Source organism: Myotis daubentonii, chromosome 8, assembly GCF_963259705.1.
Source record: "Myotis daubentonii chromosome 8, mMyoDau2.1, whole genome shotgun sequence".
Classification (NCBI taxonomy): domain Eukaryota; kingdom Metazoa; phylum Chordata; class Mammalia; order Chiroptera; family Vespertilionidae; genus Myotis; species Myotis daubentonii.
Window position 1 is genome coordinate 13,737,326 of NC_081847.1, and position 15,840 is coordinate 13,753,165.

At 48.1% G+C, this 15,840-nt stretch overlaps 1 protein-coding gene across 2 annotated transcripts in view; it reads left to right on the top strand.

The window, feature by feature from the left end:
* Positions 1 to 15,840, top strand: part of ABHD12 (abhydrolase domain containing 12, lysophospholipase) — a 59,142-nt gene that overhangs the window by 35,704 nt on the left and 7,598 nt on the right. For both annotated transcript variants that reach the window (XM_059705380.1, XM_059705381.1), the window contains exons 3-7: positions 3,929 to 4,034; positions 6,811 to 6,930; positions 9,894 to 9,924; positions 11,471 to 11,516; positions 15,150 to 15,279. In XM_059705380.1, the coding sequence (XP_059561363.1) occupies positions 3,929 to 4,034; positions 6,811 to 6,930; positions 9,894 to 9,924; positions 11,471 to 11,516; positions 15,150 to 15,279 (433 nt within the window). The remainder of the gene's footprint in view (positions 1 to 3,928; positions 4,035 to 6,810; positions 6,931 to 9,893; positions 9,925 to 11,470; positions 11,517 to 15,149; positions 15,280 to 15,840) is intronic.

Consider the following 15,840-nt stretch of genomic DNA (forward strand, 5'->3'; position numbering starts at 1 on the left):
GACTTGGCGGTTTCACTTCATGCTGCTGGGGTGGTGCTTCTATTCTTGTCTCCTCAAAATGTGAATCATGAGCCTGTGGTTTCCCATTTAGATATCAAAGGAAGTGTAACAATCTTTTAGGCCTCAAAATATGATTAAAGAATATATTTTTAAGTTCACAGTAAATCTATTTGAAGCCAAATTTATAAATCAGATAAATACGATTTAGAAGAAGGTTAGCACTTATGATTTAAGGCATTATTCTTACTTTAAATGTTTTCACAAGCAAAAAAATACATGGTTATTCTAAAAGATTAACTGAAAATGCCTGAATAACAATGAAGAAGAAAGTGAAAATCACTCTGAGAAAATTGTTAACGTCGTCATTTATTTCCTGCTGGTCTCTTGTCTGTCTTACACATAAACATAAATGTATATGTTTCTCGATACTCACAGCACTTGCTCCAACCAGGGCCTGGATCAAACCTGCAACCCAGATACCTGCCCTTAACTGGGAATTGAACCTAAGACCCTCTGTTACGTGGGCCGACACTATTAACTACTGAACACACCGGCCAGGGCGAAATATGTATTTTTTTTAATATATTTTACTGATTTTTTTACAGAGAGGAAGGGAGAGGGATAGAGAGTTAGAAACATTGATGAGAGAGAAACATCGATCAGCTGCCTTCTGCACACTCCCTACTGGGGATGTGACCACAACCAAGGTACATGCCCTTGACCGGAATCGAACCCGGGATCCTTGAGTCCACAGGCTGACGCTCTATCCATTGAGCCAAACTGGCTAGGGCATATGTATTTGTTTTTAAAGCAAAAGGCCAGCCAGTTCACTTCAATGGTTACTGGGACAGTAGTGCTTACGCCTCCTCTTTTTGCTTCCCTGTAGCAGTCCCTGTTACCCTCTGATAGCTTTCTTTTCTATTCTGTTCTTATGGAAGCCCCTACAGCCTGCATCATGGAGTTGTAATTTTATAAAACCTAGAGAGCCCTCTTAACCCTCCCCTTGTGGGCTCTACACGTCATCCAGTGTTTCAGGGTTGCTCCTTGCTCAGTAACTGGGATCAGCTATAGCCCCGATATTTAAAATCTTCAGGCAGTCAAAAATGTTCTTTGCAGGTAAGTAGTTTCAGCTTCTTACCCTATCAAATATTTTCCAGATTAGTTTTAAAAAAAGAAGACACTTCATTTATGTATTGATTCACTGATTATTCATGGAGAATCATTGTGCAGGATCCTTTCTAAATCATGTTTGTTGATGGTTGTGGCTGCTGGTAAATGGTGGATATGGCCAGAGAGTAGACAATGCAAACAGGAAGGAGGAAAAGCCAGACACCTGGGTCCCAGCGGCTGGATGTGCCTTTGGTCCTGTATATTGGGTTCCTGGGCCATGCAGTCAACCTGTGTGTGAGGTGGAGTTTGTAACTCCTAGTGGACTACCTTGCCTGCAGGCCATGTGCACTGTCCCTACTCCAACCCTGTATATAATGCTCTGGTAAGGAAGAGCTCCAGCCAGCATCTCAGAGTCAGTGGGGCCAAGGTATATGATCACATGGGAGGTCAGTGAGCCCTGGCCTGTTACTGTGTCTCCTAGGTCTCCTATACCCCTCAACCCCATTCCTTTGTGGCATTTCTGCTCAGTTACACCAGTAGTGGCAAGGTAGTTCCTCTGGCCACTGCTCTAGAGTTGTATGACCCCCAGGAGTGATCAGAGGCCCCCATTAGCTGGAGGGTAGATGCATGGACAGCATCTGCTGGACTTGGGGCATTTACTACCTCCTTTTTCATGGATTGTTTCTAAAACACAAATAAAAGTGAACTGGAAGACGAGCTTCGTGAATGAGTCTATTCTGGAGTAGAATCTGATTCCTCAGTTCCTAACTTTCTGGGGTTTGGAGGCTTTGGGGATCAACTGCTAATCTTTGTAAATACTTTTCGGCGGGGGCAGGGGGGAGCGGGGGGGAGGCTCTGAGCTCTGGGGTAGTGTGTACGTAGCTTGGTTGCCTTCTCTCCGGACACAGAACCAGTCAGGGCTCAGAAACTGAGCCAGCGGAAGCCAAGTGCCCTCAGCCCTTGATGGCACACACTTTCTGTTTGGCACTGGGTCTGGGGTATGTAATTCCAGCCTTAGGAGCAGAATTGATTAAATGGTTTGGGTGTGGGGTTGACAGTGGGCACTAGGTATGGATTTTCAGAGTTTCATTGAGTAGGTTATTTCGCCTCACACTTGTCGGATGAGGAGCTGTCATATCCGGCTGCAGCCTTCAGCTTCCACAGCATAGATTAGTCACAGAATTGGGACTGCAGGAGTAGGTGCCTGCATCTGAAACAGCGCGAGAAACAGAAGTCCTTCTCAGGCCCTCTCTCTGAGTCTCATTGCCAGAGTAAAATCTGAACTCCATGGCATGGCTACATTTGTTCCCAGGTTGTGAAATGAGTACCACACACTGGTGGGCAGATTTAAAACAACAGAAATTTACTCCCACCCAGTTCTGGAGGCTGGAAGTCTGAATGCAAGGTGTCGACAATGCCATGCTCCATGAGAATGGGTGGAATCCTTCCTTGCCTCTTCCAGCTTCTGGTGGTAGCCAGCAATCCGTGGTGTTCCTTGGTTTGTAGCTGCACCACTCTAGTCTAGCCTCCAGTGTCACATGGCTACCTTCTCCCTGTGTCTTTACTTTGTCTTTTTCTGTCCTCTCTCTGTGTGTCTCAGTTATCCCTTTTGTTAAGAACAGCGGTTATATTGGATGGGGATCTAACTAACAAGCTTGGTTACTCTGTGAAGATCCTATTTCCAAATAAGGTCACATTCTGAGCACTTCAGTGTATCCTTTTGGGCAGGGGTGGGGGCACAACCCAACCCATAACAGGGCACTTGGGGTCAATGAGGACTAGAACCAGTTTACCTTTCTCACTTCCTGTCTGATTAGTCAAAAGTGTGGGTCATGGAGTTGGGCAGCCAAGGTGCAAATCCTAGTTCTGTCCCATGTGAGCTGGTGACTTAACCAGAGCTATGAAACACCAGTAGTACCAGCCTATCAGGATGGTGTGCAGATTACAAGAAGTGCTGTGGTGCGGGCATGAACAACATAGTGCTGGCACCATAAAAGCACGAGGAGTATTATGTCACCTCCTTTGGTTGCCATTTTTCTCTTGAGAGAAAACAGTAATTAGTGTTTAAAAAAATGTATCCTGCTTCTTGAGGAAGAGATGGATTAAGAAGCTGGAGATAATGAAAGCAGCCCTGGTGGGAGGATTTGTCTGCCTGCATGGTCTGAAACGTTTGCTCAGGGAATTTCTGAGGAAAGAGCATGTGTGTAACCCCATGTCCTCAGGAGTGGGATACTTTATTTCTTCAGCAAATGTGTACTGAGCTGCAGGGACATTTTAGGAAGTGAGAACCAGATGTGCAGGTTATGTGGTGGGAGAGCATTCAGGCAAAGGGGACGGCAAGTGCAAAGGCCCTGGAGCAGGACGTTGATGAGTGCAGCTCAGGAAGGGGACAAGGGTGGCAGATGAGCACACTTGGCTTTTATACGGCGTAGATGCGTGAGGTTATTTAATGAAACTACTCACTTCATCAAAGAAAACTAAAAATCTGTACAGCTTCCTTATAGAAGGTGGGATCAGCTGACCCTCACGTCTCTCAGGGATCTTTCCTTCCTCAGTTGCACCTTCTCACACCTTGAATAATCAAACTTCAGTGTGTCCATCTCTACTCAGACCTCACCCTTGCTAGAGGTTCTGAAGATTCACTCATAGTGTCCCAGAGCAGGCTTGCCTACAAATCCACCTGAGGCTGGAGGGTCTGGTATGCCTGGCATTATTGTGTTGGAAAAGACTTGGCACTTTTTTTTTTTTTTGAGAGCTTTACTGTGTGTGTGTGTGTGTACCCCACTAATCCTGGTTTTCATCTCTTTGTCCCCCACAGTGAGAGTTCCCTATTTCATTGACTTGAAAAAACCACAGGATCAAGGTTTGAATCACACCTGTAATTACTACCTCCAGCCAGAAGAAGATGTGACCCTTGGAGTCTGGTGAGTGTCTGGCCAAATGACTGCAGGGTCGAGGCACCCACTGTGTGGACTCTCCAGGATGCAGGAAGGACCCTGTGCACTGTGGTCACTGTTGTCCTTGGCAGCAGTCTGTAAAACTGTTGCATGTCCATTTTTATTTTTACCCACTTTATTTCCAAAGCAAAGAGCTCTGCTAAATTTGATCCTAATGAAGCACAATGAGATGGCACCAAACTATCCTGAGGTTTTCAAACAGCTTTGTGAACCAGATTGCTTTTTGTAGAGAGCCTCATTTCCAGGGAAAAAGAAAGTACTAGAAACAGAATATAAGCGCAGAATTGTGAGCACAGGCTTGAGATACACCATTTCTTTTCAGAGGCAGGAATGTCTAGATTAGGGGTCCTCAAACTACGGCCCGCAGGCCACATGCAAATACAAATATTGTATTTGTTCCCGTTTTGTTTTTTTTACTTCAAAATAAGATATGTGCAGTGTGCATAGGAATTTATTCATAGTTTTTTTTAAAACTATAGTCCGGCCCTCCAACAGTCTGAGGGACAGTGAACTGGCCCCTGTTTAAAAAGTTTGAGGACCCCTGGTCTAGATATTGAAAACAGCTTGATTTCTTTTTACATACAGCACTTTGGCAGTAATTTTGGTGTTTGCTATCTGAGTATGTACTTTTTGTAGCCATAAATTTGAATTGGACTTAAGCTCTGTGATTTCTTTGTCTTTAGAATATGTTTTAATGTTTTTTCTGGGGACAAGTGGGTGTTTTAGAACAACTAAATTTAAATTGATCAACCTTTCTGTGGTATGTTGTGCTTTTCCTCTCAGAATCACTCTGAATCGCTGTCCCTTAATCTAGATGGGGTGTTTTTTCAGTACCATAAAGTCTCTCCCTGCTGTCTCAGAAAACCACTGTGTATGTGAGAAGCTTCTAAATGAAATGTTGTGAATAGCTTCCCAGTGTGGATTGCGAGGAGTTCAGGCATTTCTAATAATGGTCCTGGGTAAAGGACGTAAAATGAGAAAGGAGATTTTTGTTCTTACAAGTTGGTGCTGAGACTCTATAGAGTCTTTTGTCATTTCCAATTTGATTTAATCTAGCATTTACTGACCACTGTGTGCACAGGGGCACTCTGCTTCTCCATCCAGAGCTCTTTGTGGGAATTGGTTGGCCCTCCTGCCGGTTAATGGGGGTTTGTGCTTTGAAGACATGGGATTTAGTTAGGGCTTCTTCCTTCTGTTGCAAAGGGGCGATTGTGGTGCTGATACTTAGGCTGAGAGCTCTCATAGCAGTTACCCAAGAAAGTTGTATTTAGTGGCAACAAATACAACTTCTGGTAGTGACAGCCAGGCTGTGTGCTGGTGGGCACCTGCTGCCTGCTCATGTCTTGTGCTGTTGGGAGGACAGTGTGGGCCCTTGGGCACCAACTACTCTCATCAGGCACCTCATCAGATCTAAAGCTAAGGATTTGCTTGGCCGTCAGCTCAATCTCGGCTGCCTGTCGTGGGCAGAGTAATCCATGTGGCAGGACAGAGGTGAGCCCCAGGAATATTTCCCCTTTTCTCTTGCTGGAAGCTTCCTGGGCCTTTGTCAAGAGTCCCACATTTGTTGTAGGCTGTCTACTGGAAGTGCCTTAGCTCCCAGTACTGAAAGGCACATTTATACCATGGAATGCTATACAGCTGTAAAAAAGGAGGATCTCTTACCCTTTGAGACAGCATGGAGGGACATGGAAAGTATTATGCTAAGCTAAACAGGCCAGTCTAAGAAAGGCAAGTATCACATGATCTCACTCATATGTGGAATCTAATGAACAAAATAAATTGATGAACACAATAGATCTGGAGACATAGAGTATAGAAGAGACTGATGAATCTCAGAGGGAAGGTGGGGGTGGGGGAGATAGGAAGGGAGAAATTAACCAAAGAACTTATATACATACTAGAGGCCCAGTGCATGAAATTCGTGCAGGGGGGCTGGGGGTGTCCCTCAGCTAGGCCTGCACCCTCTCCAATCTGGACCCCTCAGGGGATGTCCGACTCACAATCCAGGACTGCTGGCTCCTAACTGCTCACCTGCCTGCCTGCCTGATTGCACCTAACCTCTCTGCCTGCTTGCCTAATCACCCCTAACTGCTCTCCCTTCCCAGCCTGATTGTTCCTAACTGTTCTCCCTTGCTAGCCTGATTGCCCCTAATTGCTCTCCCCTCCCAGCCTGATAATTTCTAACTGCTCTCCCCTGCCTACCTGATCATCCCTAACTGTTCTCTCCTGCTGGCCTGATTGCACCTAACCGCCTCTGCCTCGGCCCCTGCCACTGTGGCTTTGTCTGGAAGGACATCCAGAAGGATGTCCGGAAGACGTCCGGTCTAATTAGCATATTACCCTTTTATAAGTATAGGTATGTATAACCCAGGGACACAGACAATAGTGTGGTGAAGACCTGGGCAGGTGGTGTGTGGTGCAGGGTGGAGGGGGTTGATGGGGAAAAAAAGGGGAACAAATGTAATACTTTCAACAATAAAGATAAATACACACACACACACACACACACACACACACACACACACCTTTCCGTTCCATAGGTTTATAATTATAGGAGAGTGATAATTACAGTGGTCAGAAACACCCACGGTGTTATCCCTGGAACTAGTCAAAAAATATGTTAGAAATGAGATGCTGTAACTTCAGAGCTAGAAAATAAGAAATTGGCCATTGACTACAGCATTTTTAAAGGATACAGCCATCATCATCTGGTCGTGCTGTTCCTCTCTGCTTCTGTTTCCAGGCACACTGTCCCCGCTGTCTGGTGGAAGACCGCCCAGGGGAAGGACCAGATGTGGTACGAGGATGCCTTGGCTTCCAGTTACCCTGTCATCTTGTACCTGCACGGGAATGCAGGCACCCGGTGAGGAAGGAGCGCTCACGCATGTGTCCTCCACACAGTGCTGGCTCCTTTGTGAGCAGGAGTGTCCTGGCCCAGTCGGGCTTACTGACCCACTGCAATGAGGGAGCAGGCACATGGGGAACGGAGGAAAAGACAGAGTTCCTATGGGGTTTGCTGGAAGGGGGGCGGGGTCTAGATGAACTCACATGAAGCAGCGTTTCCACAGGCTCAGAGCAAGGCAGGGCTGTGTGCAAAGTGGGCCCCGATCCTCTTTCCTTGGAAACCAACATGTGAAGCAGAAACCCCTTATCTGAAGCTCACAGTGACTGGGTGGGATGGAGGAGGCTGCATCTCTGTCAGAGTGACCCAGATCCTGGGCCAGAGAGGGATTGCCCTGCCTGGTGTAATAAAAGGCAAAAAGTCTGAGGGCCCATGTTTGGGGAACAATGTTTCCCAGTGGGTAAGGAAGCAGTGGTCCCTCAGGGGGTAAAGAGGGGTGGTGCGACTCTTCAGGGCCAAAGAATGCCCTCAGGAAAGTTGTCTCCTGTTCAGTAGCAGCTTCTGTCAGCCTTGTCTGATGACTGCAGGCAGGTTGGCACTTCCTTCCTGGCAGGTATGCCCTCCTGGGGGAGGTGGGACACCTCCTAGAAAGGCCAGCGAGTGCTGAGAAGTGGCAGGGGTGACACTGAAGAGGTACAGCCAAAGGCAGAGGGAGTCCAGCCAAGAGACCCCAGCTGAGGTGCCCCACATGCTGTCAGGTCAGGGTGACTTTCGTGAGTTCTCTGCTTCCAGCTGTAAGCCAGCAGTGCCGGGGCATCCTGCTGGGCTAGTGTGCTAACACAGCTGGCACACAAAGCCCTTGTCCAGGTTTATCCCAACTTCAAGAGTGACGTTGATGCCATGTTCTTCAGACCAAGCTGGGATTGGAGCTACCACCGCCCTTGGTTTAAAGAGGGCTCCTTCCATCCCATGTAGCCAGAATTACTCAGAAGAGTCTGTTTGGGAGAGCTGTGTGTGTGTGTGTGTGGGGGGGGGGGGGGCGCGGTGAGGGGGGGCATGTGCATTTTCTGAACAAAGCTCTGCCTGAATCCCTTGGAGGGTCACTGTTGCTGAAGCTGCCTTAGGTCGTGTGAGAGAGCCGGCAAGGAGCTGGCAGGAGGCAGGGCCACCGCCTGGTGCGTTGGCCGTGGTGGGCTGGGGTGTGGTCATTTTATAGACAGAACTTGCAAGTGAATACTGCACGGGCCTTTCTGGAGGGGAAAGCAGGCCACAGTGGGGGGTCTGGGCAGAGGGGCTGTGCAGAGGACAGGCAGGAAGTCCAGGAAGCGTGGCCCACGAGGATGGTTTCTGAGCCAAGGAATAGAGTGCCTAGCTACTAAATCATGTATGCACTTGGCTGTTTGCTTTCTTCTGTGTCTGGAACAAGCCACAGAGCGTTTCTCTTTTTCTTTTAAAGAGCAAGTGGCTACAAACAGCTCTTGTAGTATCTTTCTGTAAATGAGAGAATTTTGAAGTTTATTGTGAATAAGGTTCAGTTAAGCAATGCCAGTCACTTGGTAAATAAAACAGACTGCCTGTAACTTCAGGCTTAAAGGAATATTGTGACGTTGAAAGGTTTGCTGCTCCCTCCCACTGCTCCAGAGACTGCCTGTGCTGCAGATCTTGCCTGTCCTTGCTCTTTGACCAGACCCATGCCGCTCCCTGAGATTCAGATCCCCGGTTGCTACCACCCTTGTGTTATGCTCTGAATCCTTCTTTTTGTTCAAGGTAATACATTTGAAAAATTCAGATAAGAGTCACCATGAACTCTTCCAAAGTTAACTGCAAACATTGTGCAGTATTTCATCCTAGACTTGAAACTCATTTCTTTGTATTTTTGTTTCTGCATTTTATTGGTTTCCTCCTTCATCTGGTCCTTGTCTCTCCCAAGGACACACCCTCCCCCACCCCCACATACACACCCAAAATGGACAAACTGCTCGTCATAAAAAACAACAACATACAGCTGAGCAGTCTGTAGAGGGTGAGCCTACCTGCTTTCTTGTCTCAGGCCCTGTTCTGAGGCTGCCCCATTCCCACTTTGGAGTCTGTCTGTCCACAGTGACAACTGACCAACAACTGGACAGAAAGTGAGAAGGAATAGATCGTCCTTGGACAGAGAATACAGACATGTGAAATAGTTCAAATGTATGAAAGCCTATTCAGCCTTGGTAATAAAAAGTGCCCACAAAAACTAGTCTTTTGGTGAGGAGCTGGGAGCCGGCTGTTCTCACACTCTTGGGGTAAAAGGCGAGGGCCCGCTGAAGGACTCAGCAGTGATTGTCAAGATTACGATTGCATGCCTTCAGGTAGTAGTTCCTTGTGTAGGAATGAGTTCCACACATGGTTCACATGTATCTGGCCATGGCAGCAAAACTTAAGTCAGCAGCAGGTGGTAAAGAACCAAATGACCACAAGACAAGCAAAGCGACCACCGCTAAAAAGTGTGTACTTGAGAGTTGGCTGTGATGTATTAAGTGGAAAGTGAGGTATGTGTGTCGGATCTCTGTGGGTGTGTGTCTGCAAGTAAAGAAGGGCCTTTGCTTCTGTTATAGGTGGTCCCTGGACAATAGGCTGAGGAAGAGGCTGGATGCTGGGGCAGGAGTGGGTGGGCCTGCTGTGTATCCTCTTGTGTCTTTTGGATTTTGTACTGCATGTAGGAATTACCTAGTCAAAAATAAAAGTAAGATAGTAATTAACAAATATCTCCAAAGTACTAACACTATCCCTTGCTTGGCACAGTACTACAGGCAAGCTTAGAGCCACTTAGGGTATCCCAAGGAGGAGGTCACCTGTCCACCAATGCCCCCCCCCCCCCCCGCTCCCCTTATGGTTTTGGGAACCAAGTCCTTAAAAGCCCAGATGCTCCAGTATTGACCCTGGGCCTGCCTCTTTGAGAACATGCATTAACACCTATTCTTGTTTCCTTCTCCCTGACATTCTAGAGGAGGTGACCACCGAGTGGAGCTTTACAAGGTAGGTGAGCATGGCACAGTATGTGACGGAGAGCAGTATCCACACAGTCTGTGATGGGTCAAGCGGTGTCTACACAGTCTGTGACTGAGGGAGCAGTGTCCAGATAGTGTATGATGGACAGAACAGTGTCCACAGGGGTCTCTGATGGAGGGGGCATTGCCCAAGTGTTGTTTCCTGTCTGTTCTTTCCAGGTGGCATGAACAGCAGGGAGTCCCCTGATAATTTTTTTTTTTTTTGATAATTTTGATTGTTAATCATGGTGGCCTTTCTGGCACTGCCTCTGGGTGACTCCATCGTGGAGTGCTTCCTACAATGCTGCCTCCAGGAAAGTTTCCAAAATCAGGATAAATGGACCCTGTAGATCTTATGCCAGATGTTGGCTGATTTACATAAAAGCCGTTTGAAATTGTTTACTAGTATGTTACTCACATATAAAAGGGATGGAGAGGACAGAGGGGTCAGGGACCCAAGTTGCAGGCTCAGGAATTGGGCCACCACACAAGTTTCTCGCCTCACAGGAAATATGATCACATTTAAATTGGATTTCAAGCCCAGCAGGTCTCCCCAGGTAAAGGGGTGCTGCAGGCAGGCTTGTAGCCTTCCCTTCTACTTGGTCCTTGTCTTCCTCAGGTGCTTGGGTCTAGGAGCCTGAAATGTGCAGTTGTTACCAGTGTCCAGGGTCACCGTGCCTGTCTCCCCCATCCTTCTCTTAAATGGGCATCTGCATTTGCTACAGGCAGACAGGGACACAAGCAGATGTGTGGGAACATCAGTACTAGGCGGGCACTGTTCTGTTCGTCATATACCAGGTGGACTGCCCTGGGCTCTGGAGTGTTTGTTTCCCTGTGTGGATTAGATCAGGTCAGGGAAGGGAATGCTTGGAAAACTGTAGGTCCCGTTTTGAGGTTTCTGTCCATAGAAACAGTGTGGCTCTGGAGAGTGTAGGATCTGCGGGAGGCTGGGAGCTAGAAGGTCGCCTACAGACTGCCCTGGGCTGCCTAAGGAGAAAGGAGCATAGGCTCGGCAGTGACTTGGGGTGACTTGGTGGCTGGCAGCTTCCATATGCCTGTGGGCACACTCGAGCCACCCTGGCGGGTGGAGTTGGGAGTGGAAGGAGGCTGTAAGTAGATATCTAATGAGAAATCATCAAGTCTAGAGGGTTTTTAATAACAGAAACAATTCAGTGAAAGCTTAAGTCTGAGACATGCTAGGTTGCAGATGGAGTTCCTCCTCCTGGGCTGCTGGGTGGTCAAAGCCCCCTTGTGAGCCCCTGAGTGCAGAGGTGCAGGGGTGGCTCGCAGCCAAGGGAGAGGCTTCCTGCTCACACTGCTGAGGTGGAGAGCATCGGTGTATCCAGTAGCAGCAGTGGCATTGGGTTTTAAAGATCCCACCGGGATTGGGGCAACATGATGACAAGTCTTTGTTAAGCTTCCCACGTGTGCAGGGCGTAAAGACGGAAACCGGGATGGGTTTGGTGAGGGGCAAGTTATCCTCTGTCCAAGGTACGAGGATCTTTTTGCCCAGATGGTTATTTTTCACTTTACAGGTGCTGAGTTCCCTTGGTTACCACGTGGTCACCTTTGACTACAGAGGTGAGGGTTCTTTTGAAATTGCATCTCCTAGCCCTCCCGCTTCCTCCTGTTACCGGACAGGGGACCTGGTCCTTGGTGGGGCTGTCTGCTGATAGTGTGTGTTCTTGACTTTGTGCAGGAAAATTTTCACAACATGAGTCCAGATGAATTTTAGAGGATGTTTATTAAAGCTGGGGCAGTGAAACTAAAAACGCTGGGGAAATGAGCCTGTGCTGGTCTGCTTTGGCTTACTAAGAAGTCGGAGAAAAGGAGGCCTTGGGAACAGATTCAGGAAGTTAGCCTGGGATGAGCTGCCACTGCCCATTGCTGCCCTGCTTGCAAGCCTCGTGGAGTCCCTTAGAATTTAGGAGATGCCTGCCTGTGGGGAAAGAAGGGGGGAGGGGAAAGGCGCCTTGTGCTCCCGGGAGAGGGCATGCTGGGATCTGCTGGGACCTTCGTTTTGAGGGGTTTTAAAGGCTGGGTGTTTAGGGGAAGATCAATAGAATATTCATCAGGTATATGCTGATGTTACAAAATGAGATTTATTCTCTTAACTTCATCTGTCCTTGGGTGTGGTTGACAAATGGCACTAATTGGATTTCTGCTGTCTCCCTGAGTAGGGTGATTTGAGCTAATTACACGCTGGTTGGGGAGGGGAAGTGCAAATCCTTTCTTCTCAAGTGTCCCCGGTTTAGGGAAGATAGGATTTTCTAGATGGCTGCAACCTGCCTGGCATCTAGATTGTCGAGGTGGCTGCAAACGGCTGTTTATCTGTCTCAGTTTCCCTGTTCTGCTTATCCTGGCTTACTGGCCTGTCCCACTCTAGTTAATGTTCGATGTGTAGCCAGCAGGTTCCTAACCTGTAGTAACTGTGTGTGAAGGTAGTAGAGGGGGACAGGTTCTTCAGTGAGTGTCCTGCATGCAGCCGCCAGGGGTGTCTCTCTTACAGGCAGGCACTAGTGCCTGGAACCCTGGCACATGCCATCTGTGAGCGACATTTTAAATATGGAAGATTCTGTCTTTTTTTTCTTTATTGGACTCAAGACTTTCTCTACAGCAGGATATCAGATGCGTTTTATGCTTGGGAGAGTTTGTCTTATTGAGGTTGTAAAAACAGGAAAGGGAACTGCTAAGAGAGAAGATTGTTACTCCCACCGCCACGGTATTTCTTCTTCTTGAATAAACCAGAGGGCTTGCCCCTGAAGAGATCAAGAACCCACAGTTTGATGTAAGCTAACAACATTCTACCTCAGTGAGCCAGGAAATAATTTGTATTAATAGTGAGCACCTGTGTGAGAAGTGTATGCCCCCCAGTTCTCAGTTGGAGAGAGTAAAGGCTGAAGGCCACTTGGCTGGCTTATCTTGACCTTCTTGGGGGGCATTATTGTCCACTATCCTCAGACCGAGGATATGGGTGTTATTTTAGTTTCTTTGTGTTGCTGTAACAAATTACCACAAACTTAACTGCCTTAAAATACGTATTTATTATCTTGCAGTTCTAGAGGTCAGAAGTCCAAAATCTTTAGCCTCTGATCTAAAATCAAGCTGTTGGCAGGGCTGGTTCCTTCAAAAGGTACTATGGGAGCATCTGGTTCCTTGTCTTTTTCAGCTTGTCTTATATATTTTACTTCAGAGAGGAAGGGAGATGTGGAAGATTCTGTCTTTTTTTTTTAATTGGACTCAAGACTTTCTCTACAGCAGGACATCAGATGTGTTTTATGCTTGGGAGAGTTTGTCTTATTGAAGTTATGAAAATAGGAAAAGGAATTGCTAAGAGAGAAGATTGTTATTCTTGCCCCTGCGGTATTTCTTCTTGAATAAATCAGAGGGCTTGCCCCTGAAGAGATCAAGAACCCACAGAGAGAGGGAGAGAGAGAGAGAGAAACATCAGTGATGACAGAGAATCATTGATCTGCTGCCTCCTGCATGACCCCTACTGGGGATCGAGCCCGCAACCGGGCATGTGCCCTTGGCTAGAATAGAACCCGGGGTTCTTCAGTCCACAGGCCAGTGCTCTATCCACTGAGCCAAACCAGGTAGAGCCTTTTCCAGCTTGTTGATGCTGCCTGCATTCCTTGACTGTTGGCCCCTTGTATCTGCATTACTCGGACCCTGACTTTTGGGGTCTGGGGTCATTTTCTGGTTAGTTTTACCTTTTTCTTGTATTAGTCTGGCTCTAACTGTTTTTGTTGTTGTTATCTGTCTTTCAGACTAAGGTGATTTAAATCACCTTCTCTTCTATACCTTTAGTTAGGAAGGGTAGATTCTTGTGATTACCTGCTGTTAATTGCTCAGCCATTCTGGCCGGTTGTTCAGCCATTTGTCTCAGTTTCTTCATTCGCTTGCCAGGGAATTTTCTTAGTTTCTCACTAACCTGCGTCACTTTCACATAACATATTTACAGGTTCCAGGGATAAGGATAAGGATGTGGGCTTCTCTGGGGGTCATCATTCTGCCTACCTCAGGAATGGTTCTTTCTTGAAGGAAGTTAGTTCCTGGTTCCGTCAGGTTAAATGTTAGGGTTGGGGAAAAACTCTGAAATGAGGGTCCGGAAATCAGTTCACCCATTTATCCTTTTGTCTGTGCTAAAAAGGGTTTTCTGTTTCTGCTCTACTCTGTAGCCCTTAAGATAAAGCGAAGGGCCAGCGTTCTTCCTTCTTTTCCTCCCTGTGCTTCTGCCAAGAAATGAAATCCAGTATATTAAGCCTCTACATTTCTAAGCCCTATGAGAGAGCAGTTCCGCTTCTAAGTGTCTCCCGCTGTCCCTGTCAAGTCTCTGTCTCGCTCTGTGTGTCTTTGTTGCTCCGTATCCCCGCGTCCCTGCCTCCCACTGTGCCCTGTCTTGCCTTGTTTCTCATATGACTTCTTCCCTAATTTGTGTCTGGGATGCCCAGGGGAAGTGACTTATTGTGCCCATTTACTCTGTGGGTTTTTGCTTATGCAGCAGAACCTGCTCTTTCTGAACCTTATGGTACTTTCAGATCATTTGATGATGAGTCACTGCTGAGCTGGTGGAAATGACAAGGGCACTTGACCTTTCCTGGGGACTGGGTGGAAGGGCCCTTGGGGAGGACCCAGAGTGGAGGCATATGTGTTTGGCTTTCCTCTGTTATGCAAACAAGATGCTTAGAGCCCTTGCCTCTCTGGTTCAGGGTTGCCTGGAGCCTGGAATTACCCCCACCTACCCTGTCACCAACCCTGTTTCTCAGAGCCTCTCCTGACTCCCTTGCCTGTTCAAAGCTGGGCTGAAGCTGAGCCAGGGCGTCTGGATTGGGCTGAGGGCTCCCGGGGCAGGCAGGACTCTCATTGGACCCTCACCCTGGGCCAGCCACTGACAAGCCCCCAATGTTGGGGGGTTGATGTCCCAGCAGGACCACTCCCTTCTTCGTTGCTGCTCATCAGGACTCAGTCTAGGGCGTGTGACAGCCTTTGGGTTCAAGGGTTGTAATTGGGTAAAGAGGTAGGAGAAGTAGGAACAAGTTTGTCGGGACACCCTCCATGTGGAGCGGTGGATGGTGACGATGGTGATGGCAGAGGTTTGTTTTGCCCCTAATGGTCTGGGCCTGCCTGTGGAGAAAGAGGGGAGTTGAATCTGACCCCAAGAGGTTCAGTGAACTGGGCTTGACTTCCTTCTCTTCTGCCTCTCTCCCCCAGGTTGGGGTGACTCAATAGGCACACCGTCAGAGCCGGGCATGACCTATGACGCACTCCATGTTTTTGACTGGATCAAAGCAAGAAGTGGCGACAACCCTGTGTATATTTGGGGCCACTCCCTAGGCACTGGGTAAGTTTCCAGCATGGCGTGGCCTTTTGGAGAGCAGGTCTTCATGGGGTGACCTTCCAGCCTGGTCCCCGAGGTGCCCCGGTGCCCTACGGATCCTGTAGCACCATTAGTTCTAATAAGCCTTGTCTCTCGTCTGCACGCAGGACAGGGGAAGCGATGCCACAGAGACCATAAAGGTTTGAACGACTTTACCTCCTCAACCCAAGAAGTGACACGAGACACATGGGCAGTTGTAGGGCGGTCTCCCCGCCTCAGGGAGGACGGGCAGACTCCTCAGCCCGAGGTTGTGCCCTTGGGGGGCCGGGGCAGAGCAGACCAGATGGAGTTCAAGTTCCAGATGTACCTGGGCTTCACATCTCCTGGTTTTGGACTTCATGTGCTGGCCAGCAAGCCCCAGTGCCAGGGCTCTGATCACTACGCTGGGGCATTTGTAACAACTGGGCCACCCAGGCCGTACTTGGCTTACCAGAGAACTTGGGGGAGGCAGCAGTGCCAAGACAGGAAGCACTTTAGTGTTCCATTTGGGGTCACCTACATTGTTTTTGCTGATGTGAGGTCCAG